The 26219-nt window shown below is 35.0% G+C and overlaps 3 protein-coding genes across 7 annotated transcripts in view; all 3 read left to right on the top strand.

Moving 5' to 3' along the window:
• si:zfos-943e10.1 (GRAM domain-containing protein 2B) overlaps positions 1-9008 on the top strand; it is a 29651-nt gene extending 20643 nt beyond the window's left edge. For all 3 annotated transcript variants that reach the window (XM_056448178.1, XM_056448180.1, XM_056448179.1), the window contains exons 7-13: positions 913-984; positions 1075-1143; positions 2245-2332; positions 4107-4175; positions 4265-4364; positions 6181-6291; positions 7675-9008. In XM_056448178.1, coding sequence (XP_056304153.1) covers positions 913-984; positions 1075-1143; positions 2245-2332; positions 4107-4175; positions 4265-4364; positions 6181-6291; positions 7675-7690 — 525 coding nt within the window. In that variant the 3' untranslated portion in view covers positions 7691-9008. The remainder of the gene's footprint in view (positions 1-912; positions 985-1074; positions 1144-2244; positions 2333-4106; positions 4176-4264; positions 4365-6180; positions 6292-7674) is intronic.
• Positions 9009-13992: 4984 nt separating this feature from the next.
• Positions 13993-23386, top strand: gpr35.1 (G protein-coupled receptor 35, tandem duplicate 1). The gene is made up of 2 exons (XM_056447900.1): positions 13993-14014; positions 21645-23386. The coding sequence occupies exon 2, from the start codon at positions 21653-21655 to the stop codon at positions 22601-22603; it is 951 nt and encodes a 316-aa protein (XP_056303875.1). The 5' UTR covers positions 13993-14014; positions 21645-21652; the 3' UTR covers positions 22604-23386.
• A 1079-nt stretch (positions 23387-24465) lies between these two features.
• Positions 24466-26219, top strand: part of gpr35.2 (G protein-coupled receptor 35, tandem duplicate 2) — an 11016-nt gene continuing 9262 nt past the window's right edge. For 2 of the 3 annotated variants that reach the window (XM_056447848.1, XM_056447846.1), the window contains exon 1: positions 24466-24683. The gene's annotated coding sequence lies outside the window, so the exon portion shown is untranslated. Of the gene's footprint in view, positions 24684-24890; positions 24934-26219 lie in introns of all 3 variants that reach the window. The other variant, XM_056447847.1, reaches the window with a different exon arrangement.

The raw sequence follows: 26219 nt of genomic DNA, 5'->3' as shown, positions 1-26219 counted from the left end.
CAGAACTGCACATTTTCCATGTCTCCTTAACCAAACACACTTGATTCAGATCATCAGCTCATTAGCAGAGACTGAAAGACCTGTGGTCTCCTTCAGTTCATTCACTAAAACGATTCGTTCTCTGATTCATTCTTTTCATTTTCATTTCATTCACTAAAACGATTCGTTCTGATTCATTTTATTCATTTTCTGTTCATTCGTTAAAATGATTCATTCCATTCATTTTCGGTTCGTTCACGGATTCATTCTGTTAATTTTCTGTTTATTCGCTAAAACGATTCATTCACTGATTCTTTCTATTCATTTTCGGTTTATTCGCTGAAACGATTCGTTTACTGATTCATTTTGTTAATTTTCGGTTCATTCGCTAAAACGATTCATTCACTGATTCATTTTGTTCATTTTCGGTTCATTCGCTAAAGTGATTTGTTCACTGATTATATTCTTTTTCGGTTAATTCACTAAAACGATTCGTTCACTGATTAATTTTATTTATTTTTGGTTCATTCGCTATAACGATTCGCTCACTAATTCATTGTTCATTCGCTAAAATGATTCGTTCACTGATTAATTTTATTTATTTTTAGTTCATTCGCTATAACGATTCGCTCACTAATTCATTGTTCATTCGCTAAAATGATTCGTTCACTGATTCATTCTATTCATTTTCGGTTCATTCGCTAAAATGATTCGTTCTGCACATTTTCCTTGTCTCCTTAACCAAACACACCTGATTCAGATCATCAGCTCATTAGCAGAGTCTGAAAGACCTGTAATGAGTTTGACAAGGGAGACATCCAAAACATGCAGTGCTGGTGCTCCTCCAGGAGCGTGGTTGAGAAACACTGCTGTAGAATATCATGAAAGACACAGTAATTAAAATGTAAGTGTTGTGTGTGTGTGTGTTTGCAGTTTTTGTTTGTGTCTCTGCGTAACCGAGAGGGCTGCTATAAGCTGCTGCGCTCCGTCTGTCCTCAGCTGGAGGTCCGTCTTCATCATCCTCTTCATTTATTTACTAATGTTCTTCTTCTGGATGTGGTAGATGTTGATCTTCTTCTTGTTGTCGTTCTTCAGGACTGCAGTGCTAACAGCAGCCCGTTATTCTCCTCGGCAGAAAACAGCTTCGACCACAGCAGAGTGGTGGTGAGTGTCGCATTTATAATCATCTTTCTCTCGTCTGATTGGCTGAGAGTGCTTATTTGACCTATTGTTCTCTCTCCTGATTAGCTGAGAGCTCCTAATGTGAGTTCTATCCTCCCCCTCTCCCCACTGGGTGAAAGCTCTCAGCCAATCAGAAGACAGGTCAAGAGATCACATGAAAAGCACTTAATGTGAATCTTTTAAATAATTTTTATCCTCTATCCTCCTCCTCTCTCATTATTGGCAGAGAGCTCTTATGTGACCTATTGTTCTCTCTCCTGATTGGCTGAGAGCTCTTAATGTGACTTTCTATCCTCCTCTATCTTTATTGGCCAAGAGCACTTCAGTGTTGGGTTTAGTTAGTTATAAAGTAACTAGTTACTGTAATTAGATTACTTTTTCAGAGATAAAGTAACTTAATGGATTACTTTTGAGGTAATTTACTAATATATTTATAATGAGGTAACCTTAAATACTGTAAATAAATGCATCAGTTGTGTGTAAATCAGTTTGAAGAAGCTGAAGGATTGTGTTTTGGTGTTAATTAAATCTAATTATTAGAATAATTCACGTTTATTAAGATGATTAGACCTTGAATATGTCCGAAATTATCATGTATAATAACAAAAATAGTGTTATTGATTTGAAACGTGGCGTGTTTTGATTCATGTAGTGTTTACATTTGATAAATACAGTATTTTACAAAAATTTCTGCTTGTTTTTACAATGCTTGAGTAATAATTAATTAACTGTAATTAAAATAGCTTGATTTTATATTCTATGGATTGATATTTTAGCGGTAACTCATGGAAAATAGAGTAATTATATTCCTTACCATTTAATTCAGTACATTTTCACACATCGTTATCAGAAAAGTCATTTAAATACAAATTTAATGATGGAAGTCATTAATTAATCATCTTATTGATTGTTAATCTTATTAATTAATCATCTTATTGAAGTAACTTAGTCCATCATCCTTTTCTTTCATCTCCTGATTGGCTGAGATTGTTCATGTAACCTGTTCTTCTCTCTCCTGATTGGCTGAGAGTTATGGCCTGTTTTTTTCTCTCGTCTAATTGGCTGATCTGTGTGTGTTTGCAGAACTCAAGTCAGTCCAGTCTGGAAGATGTGTGTGATTTGTCGTCTCCTCGGGAGGATCAGATCTCAGCATCGCCGCGACTGTCTCGAGGTGTGTATAAACCAAACACTACAGATATATAATGACGAAGGCTCCCATTAGTGGGAATGAGGGGGAGGACAACGTTCAGTATGGCTGCCTGAGAAAAGGATGCCCCGCCTTTCATTCAAAGTAACCAATTATCACTCTTTATGGAATGCTACAAAGTGTTTGGGGGCGGAGCTCTGTATACATTAGCATGTTGTTTTTGAAAATCTAATAATTGTGAACTTATACTTGTAACATTTTTGGTTCATTCATTTATATAATTCGTATTCCGTTTGTGACCATTTCTACGTATTGCGTAAATATGCCAGCAGGTGGTGCCAAAAAGGTCTTGCATTTATAAACGTATTGACAGGTACCCAGTTGGCTTCATTAAAGTGAGCGCGTAATATATGAAATAAATTGAATAAGTTTCGTTCTATAATTATTGAATATCATAGATTGTTTAATTTTATTTACTATTGTATTGTTGATATATTATTTTGTCTTAATATTTGATTTTTTTTATTTATTTCATTTTAATATATTTTTTTTATTGTTTATTATATATTGTTATATATTTTTATATTCTCCCCCTTTATTTTACCTATCTTGTCTCGCTTTACATTAAGTGGCCTGAATTACAAGGTACTTGCATTAAAAAAAAATTACAATCTACTTTTATTGTGTTATGATATTGTATATTGTCTTGCACAGCTATTTAATTACAAACTTTAATACAGAATTTAAGTGCAGATGCAGTTATACACTGTTTTTTTTTTTTTAAATGAGCGCAATGATAAAAAACTACAATATAACAAATAATATATACGAAGAATTTCCTTTATGACGTTTAAAAAGCAAGATCTGCTTGATCGTATGTCATATAAGAGCTCGTGCTATAAAATCATCTTGTACGTTTCAGAACTCAATACTTTCCTCTAAAATCAGCTTCTATTGAAGGGAGAAAAAAACGCAAGTTTCGGAATGTTCTATTTGTGATGTAATAGTTTGAATAAGCTCCTCCTCCACAGAAGATCAACACCCACTTTTACTGCAGTGCCCGTTTAGCTTTCTTAGACGGCCGATTACAGCGAACGCGCTTTAACGTTTTAAAAACACAAGGCGCACTACACTGCCGTTTTTGTTGACGAAAAGTGCGGTGCGTTTTTTTTTTTTTTTATGTGACTAGGCAACGATTGAATCAGCTGCGTATTGTGCGCGATTGTTACTGTTGATATTGTTATAATTGTAATATTAAATAATATTCTGATATTCAAGATTTGTGAAGTAATACAGCTCTGGATAACGCAACACAGCAACCACTAGTCTGTCCTCCACCTTTAAAAGTCTCCGTTGTCCATTTGGTCGAAATCCCGCCTTTGCTTTCATTTGATTGGAGAGTGAAAAAGACGCGACTGACGTAACACGCTTTTTTCACACAGAGTTGACTTTTTTTTTCAACTGCGAGCGCACGGCACGCAACGGCAAAAACGCAAGAAGCAGCAGGTGCTAAAACGTGAGACGCTTTAGCAGCACGCAATACGCTTGCGGCCGTTAAGTAAACCATTCAAAAGATGCACCTCTCAACACAAAGAGCCCTTTCAGTGTTATCAGCTCATTAATATGCAAAAAATGTTAGCCAATCAGAGCAGTGGGCATGTCTTCTTAGTCTATAGTTGGCCACGCCCACTCAAACAGAGCAAGTGTCAAAAACAGCACGGAAAATTACTGCTACATTGTTTTTTTATTATTATTATTAAAAGTCTGTGATATTAAATAGTGTGTGTGTCTTTTTCAGAGAGTCTTGCAGCGAAAGCCTCAGTCAGTTCACCCACTGAAGACGACAGCGCTGATGATGAGCACACCGGTACGATTATGAATATTCATGACTATAAATGAGTCTGCGACGATGCTGTCGTCTGATTGGCTAATTTAGGATGTTTCCTGTCTCCGCAGGAAGCTGGTGGGTGTGGAGCGTGACGGAGCGAGCGCGATCTCTGCTCATCCAGAGAGAAATGAACAAGCTGAACACACTCCTGCTCGTCTACCTGATCCTGTGAGTGCACGCACACATGCATATCTTCATACCATAGAGCTCAAACTGGATTCCTGTAGGGCTGCAGCTCTGTACACTTTTGCTTCATCCCTAGTCAAACACAGCTGATCCAACTAATCAAGCTAAACTATGCAGAGCTGTGGCCCTCCAGGAATTGAGATTGAGACCAGTGCTGTATATGCTTACCCACAACTCTTTACTCTACATGTTTAATCCGTTATTAAAATGTACAAATATTTTAACCATGATTGAAAACGGCTATTTATGCAATTTACTCATGAAATCCATATGTAAACCATTTTTTCTGGAAGTATTTACACACATTTTGTAACGTCGTTCATGTTTTTATACTTAACAGAGACGAGTTCGCCAAATACGACGATTTCTTCGTTATTTTTAAACGTAAAAAAAGATTGTATTGTATTAAAAAACAATAATAAAAGTGGCTTTTAATGCATCAGGTACATCGAAAGTCCAATTATCGACTATAAAGTGCATGTGCGCGCAAAACTAAATTAAATGAGCATTTGCGTTCAGGCCTCGGAAGTTTGCGATACTTGACGAAAGCGTTCCAAAATATGCATGTTTTTTGTGCGCGTGTGTGAGTGTGTATTGTTAATCTCTTGCACGTGTCCACGAGGTGTGATTTGAGTGCACTTCATAATGTGTCCTGTAGAGGGCGCTGTGGCGAGGCTCTGTTTTAGACTGAAAAAAGGGCCGACTCTATTGGTGTTCACACCAGATGCGGAAGATGCAACAAGCACAAGTGATTTACATGTTAAGTCAATGCAAAGACGCAAATAGATATCCTGCGGCGCGATATGCGTGTATTGCGTGGCGCGAGTTGCGCGGCATGAATGTTTGAGCGTTTGAAGCACTTAACACGCGCATCTCTCGAGTTCGAAAATCTGAACTTCAGTTGACGTTCACGCTGTGTTAACCAATCAGGAGTTCTTGTGGGTGCATGATTATGATTATGAAGCGGAGTATTGACGCGCGAATGAAGCGGAGTATTGACGCGCGAATGAAGCGAAGTATTGACGCGCAAATAGCACGATTTATCCGCTTGTTCCACATCTGGTGTGAACACGCCATAATTCGATACTCTTTGTGTACTAATGTGTACTAGTCCTCATATTCTAAACGAATACAGAATATGAATGTCTATATACTATATAGAACAATGATGAATGTTTTCTACAGTTATAGAAAGTTTATACCGTACAAATGTATATGAATTTATATTTGCACAATATTTTAAGTAGTTTGTGAAATGTCCATATGCAGTTGTTATAGTGATTCATAAATTATTATTATTTATTTATTTAATAATTAATTTTCTCCCTGAAATGAAAAATCGACTAAACATTTTGGTGAAAAAATTAATATTTGACTACTACAGCGTCATTACTGAAAGTAATGTGTGAATTAAAATTAATGAACAGTTTTATTAATCCATATTAATATTTCTTTCATGTAAAATGATGTATAAAATAGTGGGTAAATACTTTTACACTGTTACAGGTGTAAGTTCTGATTTAATATTACTCCTTTACATGTATTCAGTATTTGACCATGCATTTATACTGATGTCCTACAATAGATCTCTATTTATTAATTTAGTCATATTTGTCAGCATTTCCATCACATTAATTCAAGCACATTTCTAAAAGCTTTCCAAATATTTCTGAAATATCGCTAATATCGAATTCATGCATGATTTGAAGAGATTTTAAGACATGTTTACACACACATTTCCTAATAATAACCGGTTGTTCTGTCAGTGGTGTGTTACTGACTGTGTGATTGTGTTTAGGGTGTTTCTGCTGCTGTTGTCGTCTGGATACATCGGTCTGCGTATCGTGGCTTTAGAGGAGCAGCTGTCGTCTCTCGGAGCTTTACCTGATCTCACTTTACACAGCAGCAGGTAAGACACACACACAGATATACAGTACACACCTTTCAGTAATATCTGCTTCTGCTGCACACACACACACACACACACACACACAGCAGTTGTGTATATATATATATATATATACATATATATATATATATATATATATATATATATATATATATATATATATATATATATATATATATATATATATATATATATATATATATATATATACATATACATATATATACATATATATATACATATATACATATATATATATATATATATATACACACACACACAAACATATATATATATATATATATATATATATATATATATATATATATATATATATATATATATATATATATATATATATATATATATATATATATATATATATATATATATATATATATACATATATATATATATATATATATACATATATATATATATATATATACATATATATACATATACATATATATATATATATACATACATACATACATACATACATACATACATACTCTTCTATGTGTATATGTATGTATGTATGTGAACGACTAGATTTTTGAAAGTTGACTTTTATGCTATCACAGCAGAGCATTAAAGCCGATTAGTTTGGGCATATATATATATATATATATATATGCCCAAACTAATCGGCTTTAATGCTCTGCTGTGACATTTTTTGAATGACGTCGACTAGTCGTGCTGCAAATAAATCGCAAATTGTGGCCTGTTGCAAATCTTTTTTTGTGACACATTTGCATCTTGTGTTTTATTGATGACGTCACCAGCGACATTGGCTCGACTTTGATAGCATAAAAGTCAACTTTCAAAAATCTAGTCGTTCACCCCCTTATATATATATATAAATATATACGATTTATTATACATTATATGCAAATATTTTCTAAAACATAAAAATAATATATATATATTTGAGAATATTTACTACTTTTTATGTATTTTTTTTGTTTATCAAATATATCCTATATTCCACTTAAATATATATGACACAAACTATTAAATATGATAGTTATGTTAGAGATTTTATATTAATGTTACTCTTGTGCCGCTTTTCTTATAAATAAATAAATAAAACATTTACATTCACACAAATATTTACTACAATTTGAAAATAGTATATTGTCTTTTTTAGTTGCTGGTGTTGTTCAGCAAACTAATTTATAAAATACTGGTACTGAAATGTATCTAATAATAATAATAATAATAATAATAACTCTAAAAATAAAACAATATTTTAAAAAAGCGAATAGATTAATCTTTATTGTCTTTACTCATGTACAAGTGCAGCTCAATGAAATGCAGTTGTCCTAAAAGTACCGAATCTTCAGGAAGTGACACCATGCTGTTGTTTTCTCCCATCAGATATAAAGAAACATAGGAAGTGTCCTGGAGGCGAACTGTGGAAAAGCACCGAAACGCCTGCCGGAGCTGCTGGGACGTCTTCATTTGCACATCACTTTCTGCCAAGAGATGCGAAAACGTGTGTGTGTTCACTCGCTCCGCAAAAACAACCAAAGACAGACGGAGAGACGAACGAAAGCATTTCAGCGCCTTCATTTCACCAGTCGAACATTTCACAGCCATGTCGACCGTGACTTCCTTTATTTTTGATCGATTGCCTGCTTTATCTTCTTCTGGAACCACAGCGTCTTTCATTCTAATGTTTGTTTCGTTTATCTTTAAAGGGGGTTGCCATATTAAACCATGTTCAGGTTTAACGAATTTACAAAAAATAAGACAGAGCTCTAAGCTAGCTAGCCGACCCTTAGTATTACTGTATGTATCGTCTATGCACAAAAGAAGAGAAAAAAAAATAAGAATCAGGTATTTAACACACGTTTTGTAACGTCGTTCATGTTTTTATACTTAACGGAGACGCGTTCGCCAAATACGACGGTTTCTTCGTTATTTCTAAATGTAAAAAAAAAAAAAAGATTGTATTAAAAAATGATAATAAAAGTGACTTTTAATGCATCAGGTGCGTCGAAAGTCCAATTATCCATTATAAAACGCATGTGTGCGCGAAACTAAACGAAATAAGTTGCGTTCAGGGCTCAGAGATTTGTGATACTTGACGAAAGCGGTCCAAAAATATGCATGGTTTTTGTGCGCGTGTATGTCTGTGTGTGAGTGTGTGTATTATTAATCTGTTGCGACGTGTCCACGAGGTGTGATTCGAGTGCACTTTATAGTGTGTCCTGTTGGGGGCGCTGTGGCGAGGCTCTGTTTATTTTAGACGGTGCTAAAAAAAAAAAAAATCTCGCTCAGGGCTCAAGGGCCGACTCGCAATGCATCATGGGAGTCCGTATATATCCTTCAGGCGCTCCGGAATTAAATTGCGTGAAGTTGTTGCGCTTTATTTTTATCATCATTATTGTTTTTTGCATGGCGCTAATTCTCAGGAGCGATTTTCCTGCAGTTGCCCTACCAAACAGAGATTCCCTGATCCATGTAAACGATAATAACAGTGGATTCGCACAACATTTCAACTAATCGTCGCAAAAACCTCAACGACTGTCTAATAACTACAATGCAAGAGTTTGTTTCTATTATTGCACTATGGAAGTGTTGGATTTTTGTATGAATATGTAAGTAAACCTCTTGTTTTTGGGTCTATTTATTGCCTAATGTGTAATTCAAAGTGGTCTCTGTGAGACTGGCTTTGGCATTGTTTGAATAAATCAAGTGCTAAGGAAGCTCGGCGTCTCCAGTGTGTTTGTTGACTTCAGTCTAAACATGCATGATGGATTTGTTTAGCAGCTGTGGTATTTGTTTATGGATCTTCAGGATGTCTGTCTTCATCTCTGCCAAGAGTAATTACTCTTCTGATTTTAGAAATATAAATAGTTGATATTTTTCCATGTCATACATCAAGTGCACTTTTAATCACTCTCTTTCTCACAGAAAGATAAAAAAACCTGTTGTTTTAAGGACTTTTCACTGAAAAATCTCTTGTGCATGTTTCAAATACGCTACTGTTTAGTTCTGTTCAGGATGAAAACATCAGTTTCAGTTTGAACAGCTGTAAAACTGCATCAGAGAAATATTTATTTTGGCATAAATCTGTTAATCAACATCAGAACCACTACATTTCTTACAAATCACAGGATTTTAACTCTTTAATTGGCAAATTCATAAAGGATGTCACTGATTTTGTGGGAAAAAACACACACAATGACACATTTTTAATATAAAGAGTAGTTTTGCACTGGATTTTTTTTAATCTTTTATCACAGTCTTGGACATGTGAACGATTCATAACACTGTCTTTGATGCATTGGTAGATTTTCATCTTTTCTCCCTGATTTACTGCTGGTGGCTGTTCTTGCTCCATTGACTTCTATTATAAGCACATTTTGTTTTTTATTACAAAGCCATGACACCATATAATCCTGCATTTGTGGTTGTTGGTGGTTTTCCCTGTTGGGAGGAGGTCAAATTGATCATATTTACTGTTGATCATCAGTTGGCACCATTAATCCTTTAAATAGATCTGTGCAAAACAAACAAGCTTAGTTTCTGGATTGTATATGGAGTATAACAGCAAATTAAAGTGTGTGTGTGTGAGAGTGATCTTTACGCACTTACCTTGATGAGTCTGAGAAAATCTAAATGCGCATCTCAGCTCTCAGAACTACATGGAGTAAACAAAAACAAGGACTGTGTATTTATGCACCATCAAATGTGCTTATAATAGAAGTCAATGGGGCAAGAACAGCCACCAACAGTAAATTAAGGAGAAAAGGTGAAAATCTACCAATGCATCAAAGACAATGTTGTTATTAATCATTCACATGTCCAAGACTGTGATAAAAGATTAAAAAATCCAGTCCACAATTACTTTTTATATTGAAAATACGTCATTTTGTGTGTGTTTTTCACCAAATCAGTGACACCATTTATGAACTTGCCAATTAAAGAGTTAAAATCCTGTCATTTTCTAAATAATGTAGTAGTTTTGGTCAGGACTGAGACTGATTAACAGATTTATGCCAAAAAAAAAGGTAATAAATAAATTATCTGATGCATATTTACAGCAGTTTAATTCAGTGGATGTTTTCATCCCGAACATTACAAGAGGGTAGTACATGTGAACAGTGCACAAGGGCTAACAGGAAATCTTTGCAGCGCTACAAGGAAAATAAGGGGATTTTCATGCACCTCAGAAAAACTCCAGGTCTGAATCTCAGCTACGACTTACACAAGTCAAACCCAGACAGAACTTCAGAGAACGCTCAGTTTAATGAGCATTATCTTACAAATGAAACAATCGCAGCTCTTTTTGTTCTTCTGTTAAGTTTTATTGATGCTAAGATCACTTTAAAACCTAAATAATCATTCAGTGATACACTTCTCCATGTTTTCTGTAAAAAAAAATCTCTGCATCAAATTTGTGAAGATGATTTAATAATACACTCAATAATTAGAGTTTTGATTTAAGAGACTGTTTTAAATAGGCTAGCGTAAACCTGCTTCATATGTTAAAGGGGTAGTTCCTAACTTTTTGATTTAGTGGCTAATTCATATGAATTCGTACGATTTAAGCTGCGGTCACACCGGGCATTGTGTGTGCGAAATTCTGTCGTGCGGCGCTACGAAAAGGGGCGGGATTAAACAAGATGATTAGACATTTAAAAAAGCTAGCGATTGCTTCATGTTTTAAATTTCTGTCCAGAGAGGTCCTGTTTTGATCCTCGATTGGTCTCACGCAGTCAAGTGATGCGATTTCGCAGGTCAGAGTTCACCAAGCTTGAACTTTGCACTGCAGCAACCTGCGAAACTTGACGCATGACCTTGCGTTTCCGGTCTGACGCATTCGTGTGCATATGAATGGAAGTCTATGGGAGGAAAAGCCCAGTGTGGCCGCAGCTTTAGAATGATTTGCTCATCCCCCATTGACTGTTGGGTTTAGGGGCGGGGTTAGGTGCCACGCCTCCTTTTTAAAATCGTACAATTTCATACGAATTAGCCACTAAACTGAGAAAACGTAAAATACTTCCGTTTTCTCGTGAGATCAGGCTGGCAGTTCACACAAAATTACATCTTGACAGTAATGAGTTTTCTAGCCATCGACTTCTATAGTAACGGTGAAAAATGACTGCTGATTTCCAATATATTTCCAAATGTTCTCTTATAGTCAAAATCCTAATGGGTTATTAAAGGCCGTCTTTATAGAGCCGTGCACATTTAGAAGCATGCGTGAAATGGAAATGTACAGTGTTTCTTTTGTTAGCGCACATTGTTATCTTAAGCTGGACCATTTAAACCACTATTGTGGTACTCTTTAATCAAAATCCCCATTCTGACTGTTGTTCTTAGCTTAAAAATGAAATCTTCAAACTAATTATACAAGCAAGTACTGCTAAATAGGATTAAAATAAAGCTTTTTTTCTTTTATAAAAGAACTAATTGTCTAAAAACAATTCTAATACTTAATAATGCTGAAGTTTTATGTTGTTTTAAACAATTTGTATAAATATTTACTTGTTAGAAATGTGTATTTTTTTCTTAAACTAATAAAATAGTTTATTAATAATAATGATAATAATATATTTTATTTATAACGCGCTTTTCTAAAACCAAAATCACTTACAAGAAAGTAAAAACAACAAAGCACAGTAAAACACTAAGTAAATACCGTAAAAACACAGTAAAAATAAAAGATATCCCAAATTAAAAACAGTCCTAAACAGATGAGTTTTAAGTAGCTTTTTAAAAGCGTCCAATGAGCCGGCATTCCTAATATTAGTGGGAGGAGCATTCCACAGTTTGGGGGCACGGAAAGAGAACGCCCTGCCTCCCATGGTGCTGAGTTTGCAGCAAGGCTCAAACAGCGTAGGACCAGAGGCAGAGCGTAGACAGCGAGAGGTAGAGGAAACGGACAAATGTAACCTGGAGCAGAACCATGAACCGCTTTATATCTTAAAATCAATACGAGTCTTGACGGGCAGCCAGTGGAGCTGTTGGAGTACAGGAGTGATGTGAGACCGAGACGATGTGCGTGTCGACACACGTGCGGCAGAATTGTGGATGTATTGTAAAATCTTGAGAGAATTAGCTGGAAACTCTCCAAATGGAGAATTTAACAAAAAAATAACATCAAATAAAAAACTATGAGTTGTTTCTTAAAACTGATTTTTGAAATATTGTTAAGCGATTATTATATATTCTGAAACACTTTACCAATGTTAAAAATATACATTTATTTTCATCCTTTACTAAAAAACAGATTTGTAAAAATAATTACTCAAACTTTTATTTTTAAGGTGAACGAATAATATTATAATGCGAGTTAATCCACTGAGATTGATCGTTAATAAAAATCTGACCATCTCTAAAACAGCAATCCTTCGCTAATGACGTCAGTTTGACGGATCGGGTGAAATTAGCATAGCCACACCCCTCCAAATCTTACTTGCTGGATAAGACATGGTTGCGGACGGAAGTTAACGAGAATGATTTATCATTTATTAAATTTGCCATTAATTGTTTTTTATTATCGTCTACCCCCACCCTAACCGTCACAGTAACGTAAAAACAGTCGCTGTACCGAGTATTATTCCTTTTATTTATTAAATTACCCAATACATCTTATTTTTTTAACATGTATTCCCACCCCAACCCTAAACTCAACCATCACCGTACTGTAAAAATGTTAATTATCACAAAAATGATGCTATATTGACGTGCGTATGCGTAGCTAGGCTTTACCGCTAACGAAAGAAAAGAGGAGGAGCGCAAACAAAACCCCGCCCCCTATTCACCGTTCCATTTCCTCATCATAATATAATGAAAGTCGGCAACAACTTCCGGTTCACGCTGACTTTACAACACATTTAAATACAGTATATTTAGCAGACGCGTTCATCTAAAGAGACTAACACGTGAGGCAATAATATACAGACTATATATGTTACAGACTACTTGTAATATCCTAAAGCTTATCCCATATGGAGTAAATATATACTTTCTTTTTGGCTTAGTCCCTTATTAATCAGGGGTCGCCACAGTTGAATGAACCGCCAACTATTCCAGCATGTTTTACACAGCGGATGACCTTTCAGCTGCAACCCAGTACTGGAAAACATCCATAAACACTCATTCACTATGGCCAATTTAGTTCATCTATTCCCCTATAGCGCATGTGTTTGGACTGTGGGGGAAACCGGAGCACCCGAAGGAAACCCACACCAACATGAGGAGAACATGCAAACTCCACGCAGAAATGCCAACTGGCCAAGCCGGGACTTCGAACCGGTGACCTTCTTGCTGTGAGGTGACAGTGCTAACCACTAAGCCACCGAAATCTGTTTATATATCGGCTGAATTGATCACTTTAATAGTAGCTAAAGTGACAGATTGGACCCCACACAATGCAAACAGCTGGATGACATCAAAATGTGTGGCTAAACACACTCATTTTTCCCAGCACACACACACACACACACGCAGATAATTAAGTTCATTCGTACGCTGAGAGGATTCCCGAGCAGAGCTGGCAGTCATCTGTTAGCTAGTGCTGCAGAAGGTGTCGGGTTTCTCCATCAGAGGGCTGGGAAAACATCCTGCATGTCGGCGCACAACCTCGTTTATACTCTCTAATAAAAGGCTATCTGTCTACACAAGACGCTATTGTGCTCGAAAGTAGATTTCCTTCAGATTTGACCAGACGGGATTTCTTCCACTCGTGCATTTGAACAGGGTAAGACTGATTATGTTGACTTTCAATTTACTGTGAAGTAGAGTAAATCAAAAAGAGAAGAAGACCTGCAGGAGAATGAAGTATGAAGGAGAAAGGGAACGTTTAAAGCATTGCATGTTGAACTATATGGTGAAAAGGAGCCTGTGTATACTTTACTATTATGAGTTTTACATTTAATCCTACATAATAATATAATGAAGTAAACATCTGCAGTTGATTAATATTATGCATCTGCAGTTGATAAATAATAACACGCATGACTTATTGCAGTCGTCTTTCTTTAGTTATTGCTGAAACACTGCAGTTTTATTTGATACGGTTGATATATTTGACTTGAAATCTGTTTATAATACTGTTATATCTTAATGTACATGCTTAAAATACATCTTTACAGCAGTAAATGCAAACTTATTTAAAGTAAAAGCTTCTGCAGTCGTTAAACTGAGCGTTATCTGAAGTTCTGTGCGGGTTTGGCTTGTGTAAGTCGTAGTTGAGATTCAGGAGTTATTCTGAGGTGCATGAAAATCCCCTTATTTTCGCCTCTAATAACCGAGTTGTAGCGCTGTAAAGATGTACCTCAGCATGATAACAGCGTTTCTTACTGATAACGGTTTCCTGTTAGCCCTTGTGCACTGCACATTTACTACCCTTTCATTATGTTCAGGATGAAAACATCCACTGAATTAAACTGCTGAAAAAATCCATCAGATTTATTTATTTTTGAATAAATCTGTTAATCAACCTCAATCTTGATCAAAACTACTACATTTCTTAGAAAATTACATGACGATGTCAGTGGGGCAAAAACAGCCAAATTCAAATTAAATCAGGGAGAAAAGATGAAAATCTCCCAATGCATCAAAGCTAATGTTGTTACTAATCATTCACATGTTGAAGACTGTGATAAAAGATGAAATAATCCAGTCCACAATTACTTCTTATGTTGAAAATGGGTCATTTTGTGTTTTTATATCACCAAATCAGTGACATTATTTATGAATTTGCCAATTAAAGAGTTTTAATTTAATTTAGTTTAAGAGTTTCAATTAAAGTCATGTAATTTTCTAAGAAATTCAGTAGTTTTGATCAGGACTGAGGTTGAGCATTTCTACAGCAGTTTTATTCAGTGGATGTTTTCATCCCGAACATAACAAAAGGACAGTAAATTAGTGTATCACAGAGTTTTTTTTTTTTAATTCAAAGCATTTTCTCAAATTTTCATTCATTTTTTTTGGCTTAATCCCTTTATTAATCAGGGGTCGCCACAGCGGAATGAACCGCCAACTATTCCAGCATATGTTTTACGCAGCGGATGCCCTTCCAGCTGCAACCCATATCTAGGAAACATCCATACACACTCATTCACACTCATACACTACGGACATTTTAGCCTTCCCAATTCACCTACACCATGTCTTTGGACTGTTGGGGAAACCGGAGCACCCGGAGGAAACCCACGTGAACACGGGGAGAACATGCAAACTCCACACAGAAACGCCAACTGACCCAGCCGGGACTTGAACCAGCAACCTTCTTGCTGTGAGGTGACAGCACTACCTACTGCGCCACTGCGTCGCCCTATTTTCTCGAAATATGTTTCAAAATAAGATTCGCCACCAAAAATCATTCTGCTAGCTGAAACCGAGAAAGTTATGGTCAAATGAAGACCCAGATGATGACCCCAGAGTGGATGAAAACATCCCCAACAGCTCATACAGTTGAAGTCAGAATTATTAGCCCCCCTGTTTATTTTTTTCCCCAATTTCTGTTTAACAGAGAGCGGATTTCTTCAACACATTTCTAAACATAATAGTTTTAATAACTTAATTACAGTGGAGTCAGATAAGTAATGGATTTAAACACGCCATCCGTCAACTGCTTTCTGTTTCCGATTATTGGTTCAGAATAGCAGCGCGAGCTCCAAGCCTTACACAGCTTTTAACAGTAAAGCAAACGAAGAAATGGTTACATTAAATCTGAATTGACAATCTGCAAACCATGCCCATCATTCTCCCGCTCTTCTCAGATAGGACGGCGGGCCAAATTAAAGGTTACATGGGCCAACGTTGGCCCCCGGGCCCTAGTTTGGGCATCTCTGCTCTATAGTAAGTTTTTGTGCTCGTCTTACTGTTTAAAACTTGACTTAATTAGAAATGTGACGTTATCCTGGAGAAATGATGACCATATTAACTTCCTATTATTGACAATTTTATTATTGAATGTTTTAACTTGTCATTTAAAAACTCAACATGAGCTTAGCAAACTATTTTTCCTGATTGGTACACTTTTTTTGGGAACTAAATATGAGGAAAATATATTTATTTGACAAAATAGATTTCAATGTATTTTTATGCAAGCATAAATATTTTTGGGCCATTTTTTGTATATTTAAAATAGATTATAAAATATATTTATGAAAATATATGAAAATGTTTTATTACCGTTTGTGAATGTAATTTGTTTGCTGAGTGATGCAAATCATTCCTTATGGAAATCAATGCTTATGGTACAAATAATATTCCTTCAGCTTAGACCCTTTATTCATCAGGGGTCCCCACAGTGGAATGAACCGCCAACTATTCCAGCATATGTTTTACACTGCGATGCCCTTCCAGCTGCAACCAACTACTAAGAAAACCCCCAAACACTTTCACATGCGCACACACACTCATGCAGTACAGCCAATTTAGTTCATCAATTCCCCTGTAGCGCATGTGTTTGGACTGTGGGGGAAACCGGAGCACCCGGAGGAAACCCACACCAACATGGGGAGAACATGCAAACTCCACGCAGAAATGCCAACTGGCCAAGCCAGGACTTGAACCAGCGACTTTCATGCTGTGAGTCGACAGTGCTAACCACTGAGCCACCGTGCTGCCAATATAAATAACAAACAAACACTACTCAAATTAAGCATATTCTGTTACACTAACCATAGCTTGCCATTTGTAGTTAAAGTAAATGGTAATCAAATGCCAAAAAACATGGTTACTGCACTTATATTATAATAAACCGTGGTTCATTTTCCAGTTAGGTTTTTATGTTCTGCCAAAGTGAACAACTTTACCACCCATATATGACCAAAATACTGACTTTTAAAGACTTGGATTCACTATTGAGGTCTGGAAAGAGAGTCTGATGTTATATGGGGAAAACCCTTTCAGTGTGCCTCTTTTATTTTCAGATAATTGAAAAAACAGACTCTGCTCAGAACAGATGTAGAGGTCTGAATGACGGCATGTTTTTAATGAAAAAAAAACTGTTTAAACCATCGCTTTTTAAATCAAATGATCTGCAAGTATTGGTATATGTTTGTACTAATAAGTAAAATAAATAGGAGCCTATTATAAACAAACAAAACAACACAAGAAAGAAAGAACGGAAATATGGTGGAAATAATTGTTCCAGATTTCCGGTTTACGCTTCCCCTCAAGAATGTTGGCTTGTTTAGATCTGACTTTTTGACTTTGTCGCCATAATGTATTGTAAGAGGCTGACCTGCCCCAGAGCAGGAGTTATACAAGGCTGGAGATCGCAAACTGAAAGTGAAAGTCAATCTGATGATATGAAGCCACTCCTAGCCCCTGCTGGATCTATTCTTTTCTTCTTTCTTGGCTCCAAATGAAAGCCTTTTACACTCAAAGCCTTTCGGAGAATCTTATTCTGAACTTTTTCTGAACTTCAATATTTTAGAATTTTCAGTTAATATTAAATGACAAATGTTTTCATTTGAGTAATTATGTACTGCAGCACTTTTACAGTTGTTGTTTTTTGTCATTTTTATAGTGCTAAAGTACTACAGTCTGAACTTCACACTACTGAGGTTGAGACTTCGGAGTTTGGACAACAAAAATGAGGTCTTTTTTTTGAACACCACTGGTGCGCATCAAAATATGTTAGCAGTTCACAAGCAGAGGAATGTTGCAGTGGGTGTGGGAATGCATGAAATGACATGCGTGCATATATGTTGGGAATTTCTGAAGATGCAAGGCAAAACGATTTTGGCAAGGCTAACTTTTGATTATATAAATTCTGTGTATAGACCTGCCTTTGGTTTTCTTGCTGGAAGGCATAATCTAGGCTGTATATAATAAAAGAAAAACTCTCTCTTTCTCTCTCTTTCTCTCTCTCTCTCTCTCTCTCTCTCTCTCTCTCTCTCTATATATATATATATATATATATATATATATATATATATATATATATATATATATATATATATATATATATATATATATATATATGTGTATGTATATATATATATATATATATATATATATGTATATATATATATATATATATATATATATATATGTATATATATATATATGTATATATATATATATATGTATATATATATATATGTATATATATATATATATATATATATGTATGTATATATATATGTATATATATATATATATATATATATATATATATATATATATATATATATATATATATATATATGTATATATATATATATATATATATATATGTATATATATGTATATATATGTATATATATATATATATATATGTATATATATATATATATATATGTATATATATGTATATATATGTATATATATATATATATATATATATATATATATATATATATATATATATATATATATATATATATATATATATATATATATATATATATATATATATATATATATATATATATATATATATATATATGTATATACATATACATATACATGCCATTGTGTTCACATGCTCAACAGGAATGACTGTGATTGGCTGTGAAGGTCATCGGTTCACCAAACTCACCGCTGTTTACTGAGTGTAATCACAGATACAGGGACACTAGAGCATTTTAAAGTCACGTCGATCAGCTGGTTTATCTGTAAGCTGACATACAAGCGATCCACATGGCTTTTAAACACTCCAGTGTCCCGATATATGCGTTTAAACTCAGAAAACAGCGGTGAGTTCAGTGCATCAAAGTCATTTCTGTTGAGCACGTGAACACAATAGCCAATCAGCACTGTTTAAGAACATGCTCAGTAGCGCTCAAATGTTCACGGGAAATGGACGTTTTTAAAACTTCAGTATCGATTAGTACCAAGTTCCAGTATCGTGACAATGCTATATTTGAAGTCATACATACTATTTCAGACCCAGTATTCAAAGTACCATAATAAACAATGTAAAGTCATATAATAATAATATAAAGTTCAAAACAACATTAGCACTATTTAATCGACTGTGAACGATGTTGTACTCTGATAGTCATTGGCTGATTATATAATTTCACTATTTAGATTTGCAAAAATATACTTTTCTGAAATTATATTATTAAGGAGAACGTCTGAAAGTGCGGATATAAAACCAACTTTACCCCAATAGAGCTTACTATGTATTCGGAAATATTGAAAATCAACTGATCTGATCAGTAAGGCACCATCAGTAAAGCACGTACAGTTGAGGTTAGAATTATTCACCCCCTTTTGATTTTCTTTTCTTTTTTAAATATTTCCCAAATGATGTTTAACAGAGCAAGGAAATTTTCACGGTATGTCTGAAATTATTTTTTCTTCTGGAGAAAGTCTTATTTGTTTTATTTCGGCTAGAATAAAAGCAGTTTTCATTTTTTTTTTCTACAGAACAAACCATCATTATACAATAACCTGCCTAATTACCATAACCTGCCTAGTTAACCTAATTAAGCCTTTAAATGTCACATTAAGCTGTATAGAAGTGTCTTGAAGAATATCTAGTCAAATATTATGTGCTGTCATCATGGCAAAGATAAAATAAATCAGTTATTATAAATGAGTTAATAAAACTATTATATTTAGAAATGTGTTGACATTTTTTTTCTCCATTAAACAGAAATTGGGGAAAAAATAAACAGGGGGGCTAACAATTCTGACTTCAACTGTATGTTTGTTTTTTCCATCTATTTTTATTGTTATTTCTTTTATTATTTGAACTATTGCTCCTGTCATGAAATGTAAATTAATTTAAGTAATAAAAACAACAATATTTGTTAAGCAATGTCACAGTTGCCCAAAATCTGCAGGTAATCTTAAGCAATTAAGAAAAAAATTGCAGGTTCTTTAAAATTGTGCACCATTTGCAAAATTACTTTGCGTTAAATCTGGCGAGTAAATGCTTAACGCAACACAACCAGTTTGTCTATTCATTATAGTAGAGCTGCATGATATTGGATAACTCTTAACAGTGTGATATTTCGTTATTCTGCGATTTATATATATTGCAATATGAATACAATTTAACCAGATGACTTGAATATCTCTATTTATAAAGAATCTATCATTTTAGATTGATTGGGATGATTCTGTAGGGAAGAGCATCTGCGTATATAGATTATAGATAATAAACAATCTATAAGCATACAAAAATACAGTAAAGAAAAAGATACAATTGAAATAAACAAGTTTTTATCGTTTCTTTTCTGAGAAGTCTAACAGTATTCAGGTGAAGCAATGGCATGATTAGAAATTAATCATTATTCAAGTTACAAACAGTACAATTTCTAATGCTTGAATGCGTTTAAAATGATTATACACCGTAATCACAGACCTCAAAAACGCATTCAAATTATTGACCTTATTCTACATGCAGAAGTGCGGCTCGTTTTTGCGATTGTTTTAGAACTTCCGAATCAGTTGCCTATGAGAGCAATGACTAGAAATAATAAACGGCAAAAAACAGGTCAAGCTACTTGCTCTACAAACAAGTGTTTGCATGACTATACAGATAAAGCAGAATAATATAAATCGAAAATATCAGTTTTCAACATCAAGCAGCGTAACGAGCTGTTTTTAACCTCTAAAAATTATTGGAAGAGAATGAGAGCGGAAGTCTTAAGCCAAAAAGATTCAAACGGCTGCACCCGCTCATACTCAATATTATCAGAATTGAGGTGAATATTATGAAGTCAATGTTGCATATACATTGCCAATATCCAAAGACATATCCAATGCAGAAATCATCATTGCCATGTGACTATTGCGAATGATCACAATATTGCGATATCGATGCTTAAACGATATATCGTGCAGCCCTACATTACACATTATGGAAATTCAGCATTTGGAGTGGGAATCAAAAATAATTAACCTATTAGCATTCCTGCAAAACTTGCTTAAAATTCCTAAAAAATAGCATACCCAAAGTAAATTGCATGCTTTTTTTTTTAACCATTTTCAGTATATGTATGGATTTGGTCTCATTAGAAGGGTGACATACTGAGATTTATTCCTTAATAGTCAGAACCACTGTAAAAGTTATTGGTATTGGTATTGTAAAAGCGCTATACAAATAAAGATGAATTTAATTAATTTAACTTAGGATACACTGAAAAAGAAGACCATTGGGCTCCAGTTTCCCCCACAGTCCAAACACATGCACAATAGGTGAATTGGGTAAACAAAATTGGCCGTAGTATTTGTGTGTGAATGACTGTGTATGGGTGTTTCCCAGTACTGGGCTGCACCTGGAAGGGCATCTGTGTAAAACATATGCTGGATAAGTTGGCGGTTCATTCCCTGATGAATAAAGGGACTAAGGTGATTATATACAAGTCTACAAGTCTGTATCTCAATGCACGTGTTTTGCTTTCCCACAGGCTTTACGATGTCCAACTGCACGCTCAACCTCACCGACCCCATCCTGACTCTACAAAAAGTCACGTCCATTCCTATGTTTGTGCTCGGGATCCTGGGAAACATCTATGTGTTAGTGAAGTTCTGCCGGCGTCCCAAAACCCAATGGACCTACATGAACATCTACATCTCCAACATGGTCGCCGCCGACTGCGCCCTATTGATCTTCCTGCCTGTTAAGATCCATTACTACAACCGGGAACTGGCAGGCGGTTTACAGAAACTCTGCAATTTCGTTTTGTCGCTTTATTACATCAACATGTACGTCAGCATCTTCACTATCACCGCCATAAGTGTCGTACGATACGTCGCTATTAAGTATCCGATGAAAGCCAGGGAAATTTTCTCCTGTCGAAGTGCTCTGGTGGTTTGCGCCGTCATATGGGTTACCATTTGCTCCATCAGTCCTGTTTACTTCGTAACTGACTCTAGTAACGATAAGACCATGTGCTTCCAGAGGGTCAAGCAAACCTTGTCGCTACATTTCATTTTACTGCTAATTATCGTCGGGTTTGTATTGCCATTTCTAATCATGCTTTACTGCTCGGCAAGAGTCATTCACACTCTACGAAAACAACTGGACGTCGGATCACGTTCAGAAAAGCTCCAATGCATGTTTATCATCATGGCTAATTTAATCGTGTTCATCATATGCTTCTTTCCGGTTCATTTGGGTTACGTTGTTAAATACATTGTGCAAAAGGAGTATGCAGATCAGCTGGATAACTACAGCTGCGATTCGAAACTAATAGCGCACAATTTCCTGCACAGCGCATTTTGCTTGTCGGATATGAACTGCGGTTTGGACTGCTTTAGCTACTTTTTTGCCACCAAAACGTCATGGAACATGTGCTGCACAAGTCAAGCCAAAAACGAAGAGAGTAGATATAACACAGTATCAGATTCTGATGGCAAGTCTTAACCCTTGTGTACTGTTCAAACTGACTACCCTTTTGTTATGTTGGGGGCTGTTTTTGCCCCATTGACTTCCACCAACAATCAAAAGCAGGGATGGGCAAACTCGATCCTGGAGGGCCGGTGTCCCTGCATAGTTTTGCACCAACCCTAATCAAACACACCTGCTTGTAGCTTTCTAGTGATCTTGAAGACACTAATTAGGGTGTTCAGGTGTGTTTGATTAGAGTTGGAGCAAAACTCTGCAGGGACACCGGCCCTCGAGGATCGAGTTTGCCCATGCCTGATCAAGAGTATATGATTATTTGCTGTCATGGCTTAACAATCAAAAAAATGTCATTATAATGGACGTCAATGGGGCAAAAACAGCCCCCAACATAACAAAAGAGTAGTCAATTTGAGTGTATTGTTGAATATTTGAACATTTTCAAGGCATTTTTTCCAAAATATGTGTCAAAATAAGTTTTGTTACCAAAAATTACTCCATTTGCTGAAACACAGAGGAAGTTGTGGCCAAATTAAGACTCAAAATCACCCCATACTGGATGAAAACAACTCGATAGCACATAAGGGTTAATTGTTTTTGCTAACTTTTAACTGTTCTTTTGTAAAAACTGTTCTCATAACAAATGGTTGCTATAATAAATGTTTCTGCTCTTCACTCTTGAACTTTAGATATGTTTAGTTATGATTTCCTTGAAGGATTGTTTGATATTTTGGGATCCTGGTGGGTAGCCAACCTGTTAAGAGCTAGATATCATTTCCCAAAACACTGCTACGACCCTAAAGTGCATTTTCCATGGGAATGAGGTGAAATTTGAAAATAATTGTGTTTAAATACAGCAAAACCTACTTTATGTAACTCAAAAAGATAAAACACGTCAATATTTAACCAACCCAGAGTTTATCAGACAGAGGTAGCTACTTTACAGAGATGGTTGATCAAGTGAATCATAATAGAAAAGACTCGGATGGTAAATGATCGCTTAACTGATTTGGTTGTAAAGATTTGGATCCCAACATTCATCAGGTAAGACAATGTTAGTACTTAAATATTATATGTTGATAAATAGTCATATTTATGATTAGCAAATGAATCATTTCAACGAGACACAAACAAACTGACTCAGTGGAATTGACTGTATTTAAGTAGATTGATATTTTGTTCAGTTATTTTGACTCACGTGTTGTTAATCCACAGACTTTTTGTCAGTACCACAAACATGAGCTGATAAAATCTGAAATTGGTTCCCTTGAACGATTCATTCGAGCAAACATTGTTGAGATGTAGCAACGACCTAATTAAAGTGCTTTTTCAATGGAAAGGAGGTGAAATTTGAAAAGAATTGTGTTTGAATACAGCAAAACGTACTTTATGTAAGTCAAAACATAAAACACATCAATATTTAACCAACCCACAGTTTATCAGACAGGGGTAGCTACTTTACAGAGATGGTTGATCAAGTGAATCATAATAGAAAAGACTCGGATGGTAAACGATCGCTTAGCTGATTTGTTTGTAAATATGTGGATCCCAAAGTTCATCAAGTAAGACAATGTTAGTATCGTAAATATTCTATGTTGAAAAATATTCATATTTATGATTAGTAAAATGAATCGTTTAAACGAGACACGAACGAACTGACTCAGTGGAATTGTTCAGTTATTTTGACTCACAAATGTTGTAAATGCATTGACTGTTTGTCAGATTCCCAGAAGCAAGTTTATGTGTATTTTCCACAAAATAAGCAGAGTCAGTACAACTAAATAAACCACAAACATGAGCCGATAAAATGCCGCGCGGACGCTCTCGAATATGCTCGAGTGAATCGGTTCATTTGAACGATTGATTCAAACAAACGTATTTGAGATGCCTGTCAGAGATAAAACTGAAACCCCCATGAGGCAAACCTGCTCTCTTCCGCACAAAACCACCAAACAAACGGATATCCAGCTCCGTCTAAATATATTTACATGTTATATGTCAGCTTAATGGACTGTACTCGCACTAAGAAGTGTGCTTTGTTTTTGACTCGATGTCTTTTTGACTTTCTCCATCTCTTTTCTCCAGCTGAACGCGTGAACAGGTGAGCGTTTAAGGCGTTTCTTTCGATGTTAGCATACAACTTTTCTAGATGTTTCATTTTTGTGTAGGTTTACTTTTTTTCAGTAAGACTTAAGTGTCCGTGAAGTGTGTTTAACACTCAATTTAAGATCATCATTTGTGTGTTGATCATTTTAAGGCGAAAATCCTCAATAATGCGGTTTTTTGTTTCCCTCCAATTCACCTATAGCTGTCAGATAGGAGATTTGGGGCTTTTTGACGTTTCCTAAAGTGTAAGTCCCACTTAAATACAACTTTAAGTGTTCACTTTCAATATACACCTGTATTAAAATATGAATTCAAATATGATATATATTTAAAGAGAGTTTTCTCAATTTTTGTTTCATAATATCCACTTCTGAAGCACTTACGCCAATGAAACGATACTATATTAATTTATACAAAATATTGTAGTGTTTCTGAACCATACTATAGTAAAGTGCGCTCTGCTGTGTGTGTGTATATATTAATCTTACTACAGTAAATCACGTATAATACACCCTATAGTTTTATAAAACTACACTATTTAGCTATTTGTTTATAGTTGTTGCTATAGCAACTACATATAGTTATCGCAACATTAAGTCAAGTAATTTACTATAGTATGCTACAAAAACAGTGTTTATGGTAAATTACTATAGTATTTTTTTTCATGAGGGTTTTGCTATATTTATATAAATTTTTCAAATGTTTTTTACAGTTATTTGTTTATATCTACAGCGTTATTTAATTATTTTCAACACTGAATTATGGAGATTCTCCGATTCCTCTCTGTAAAAACATCCGACTCTTAATATGTCAGGTAAACAAAACGGGAATTTTGTACGTGACCTCATCCAAAGTTCAGATTTTTGTGTTATATTCGTATGCAAATTAGCTAAACATTTTCTTTGCATATTTAAATATAACTTTCTAGAAAATATTGCAAATATTAACTATAACTTTTGTCCCTCTTATTTTTAATTACTTTCACTTGCACCGTCTTGCCTTTAAAAACAAGATAAACCAGTTCTCAGATAAAGATTTCAGTTCGCTTGTAAAACGGCTATCAAGTTAAAAACTCAAGTGGAATAAAACCGTTGCTTCACTTCATAGACAAAATACAATATTAAACAATTGTACGCTGGATATACACAAGTTTCAAATGTTATTGACCGTACTGAAGGACACAGAACATACTTAAAGACAAACACTGCAACATTAAAACACAGAAATGATTGGTTATTAATTGAAAGGTGCCATATCATAAAACTTCAGGATTGACCTGGGCACGGCTGAATAATAAGTACATAATAAATCAGTAGATGGAAATGTCACATCATGAGCCTTCCTCGTTCTCATGTAAATCCCGTGAGTGTAAAATCCCACCGAAAAACAGGCAACTCTTAACAAAACACAGACTGTTATGTTGCCCACGGGATCAATAATATGCACAGCGTAGGCTGCATTTGGTTGGCCAAAACATTTGTCTTGTGAGATTACAACAATGATAAATTTTCTCCTCATTTTGAAGTTTATT

This window comes from Danio aesculapii, chromosome 22 (assembly GCF_903798145.1).
Source record: "Danio aesculapii chromosome 22, fDanAes4.1, whole genome shotgun sequence".
NCBI classification, from domain to species: domain Eukaryota; kingdom Metazoa; phylum Chordata; class Actinopteri; order Cypriniformes; family Danionidae; genus Danio; species Danio aesculapii.
Note: the sequence above shows the minus strand (reverse complement) of the source record. Positions and strands in the feature narration are given on the sequence as shown.

Coding starts and splice junctions, on each gene's coding strand:
- gpr35.1 (XM_056447900.1), top strand. CDS start 21,653: ATGTCCAACTGCACGCTCAACCTCACCGACCCCATCCTGACTCTACAA.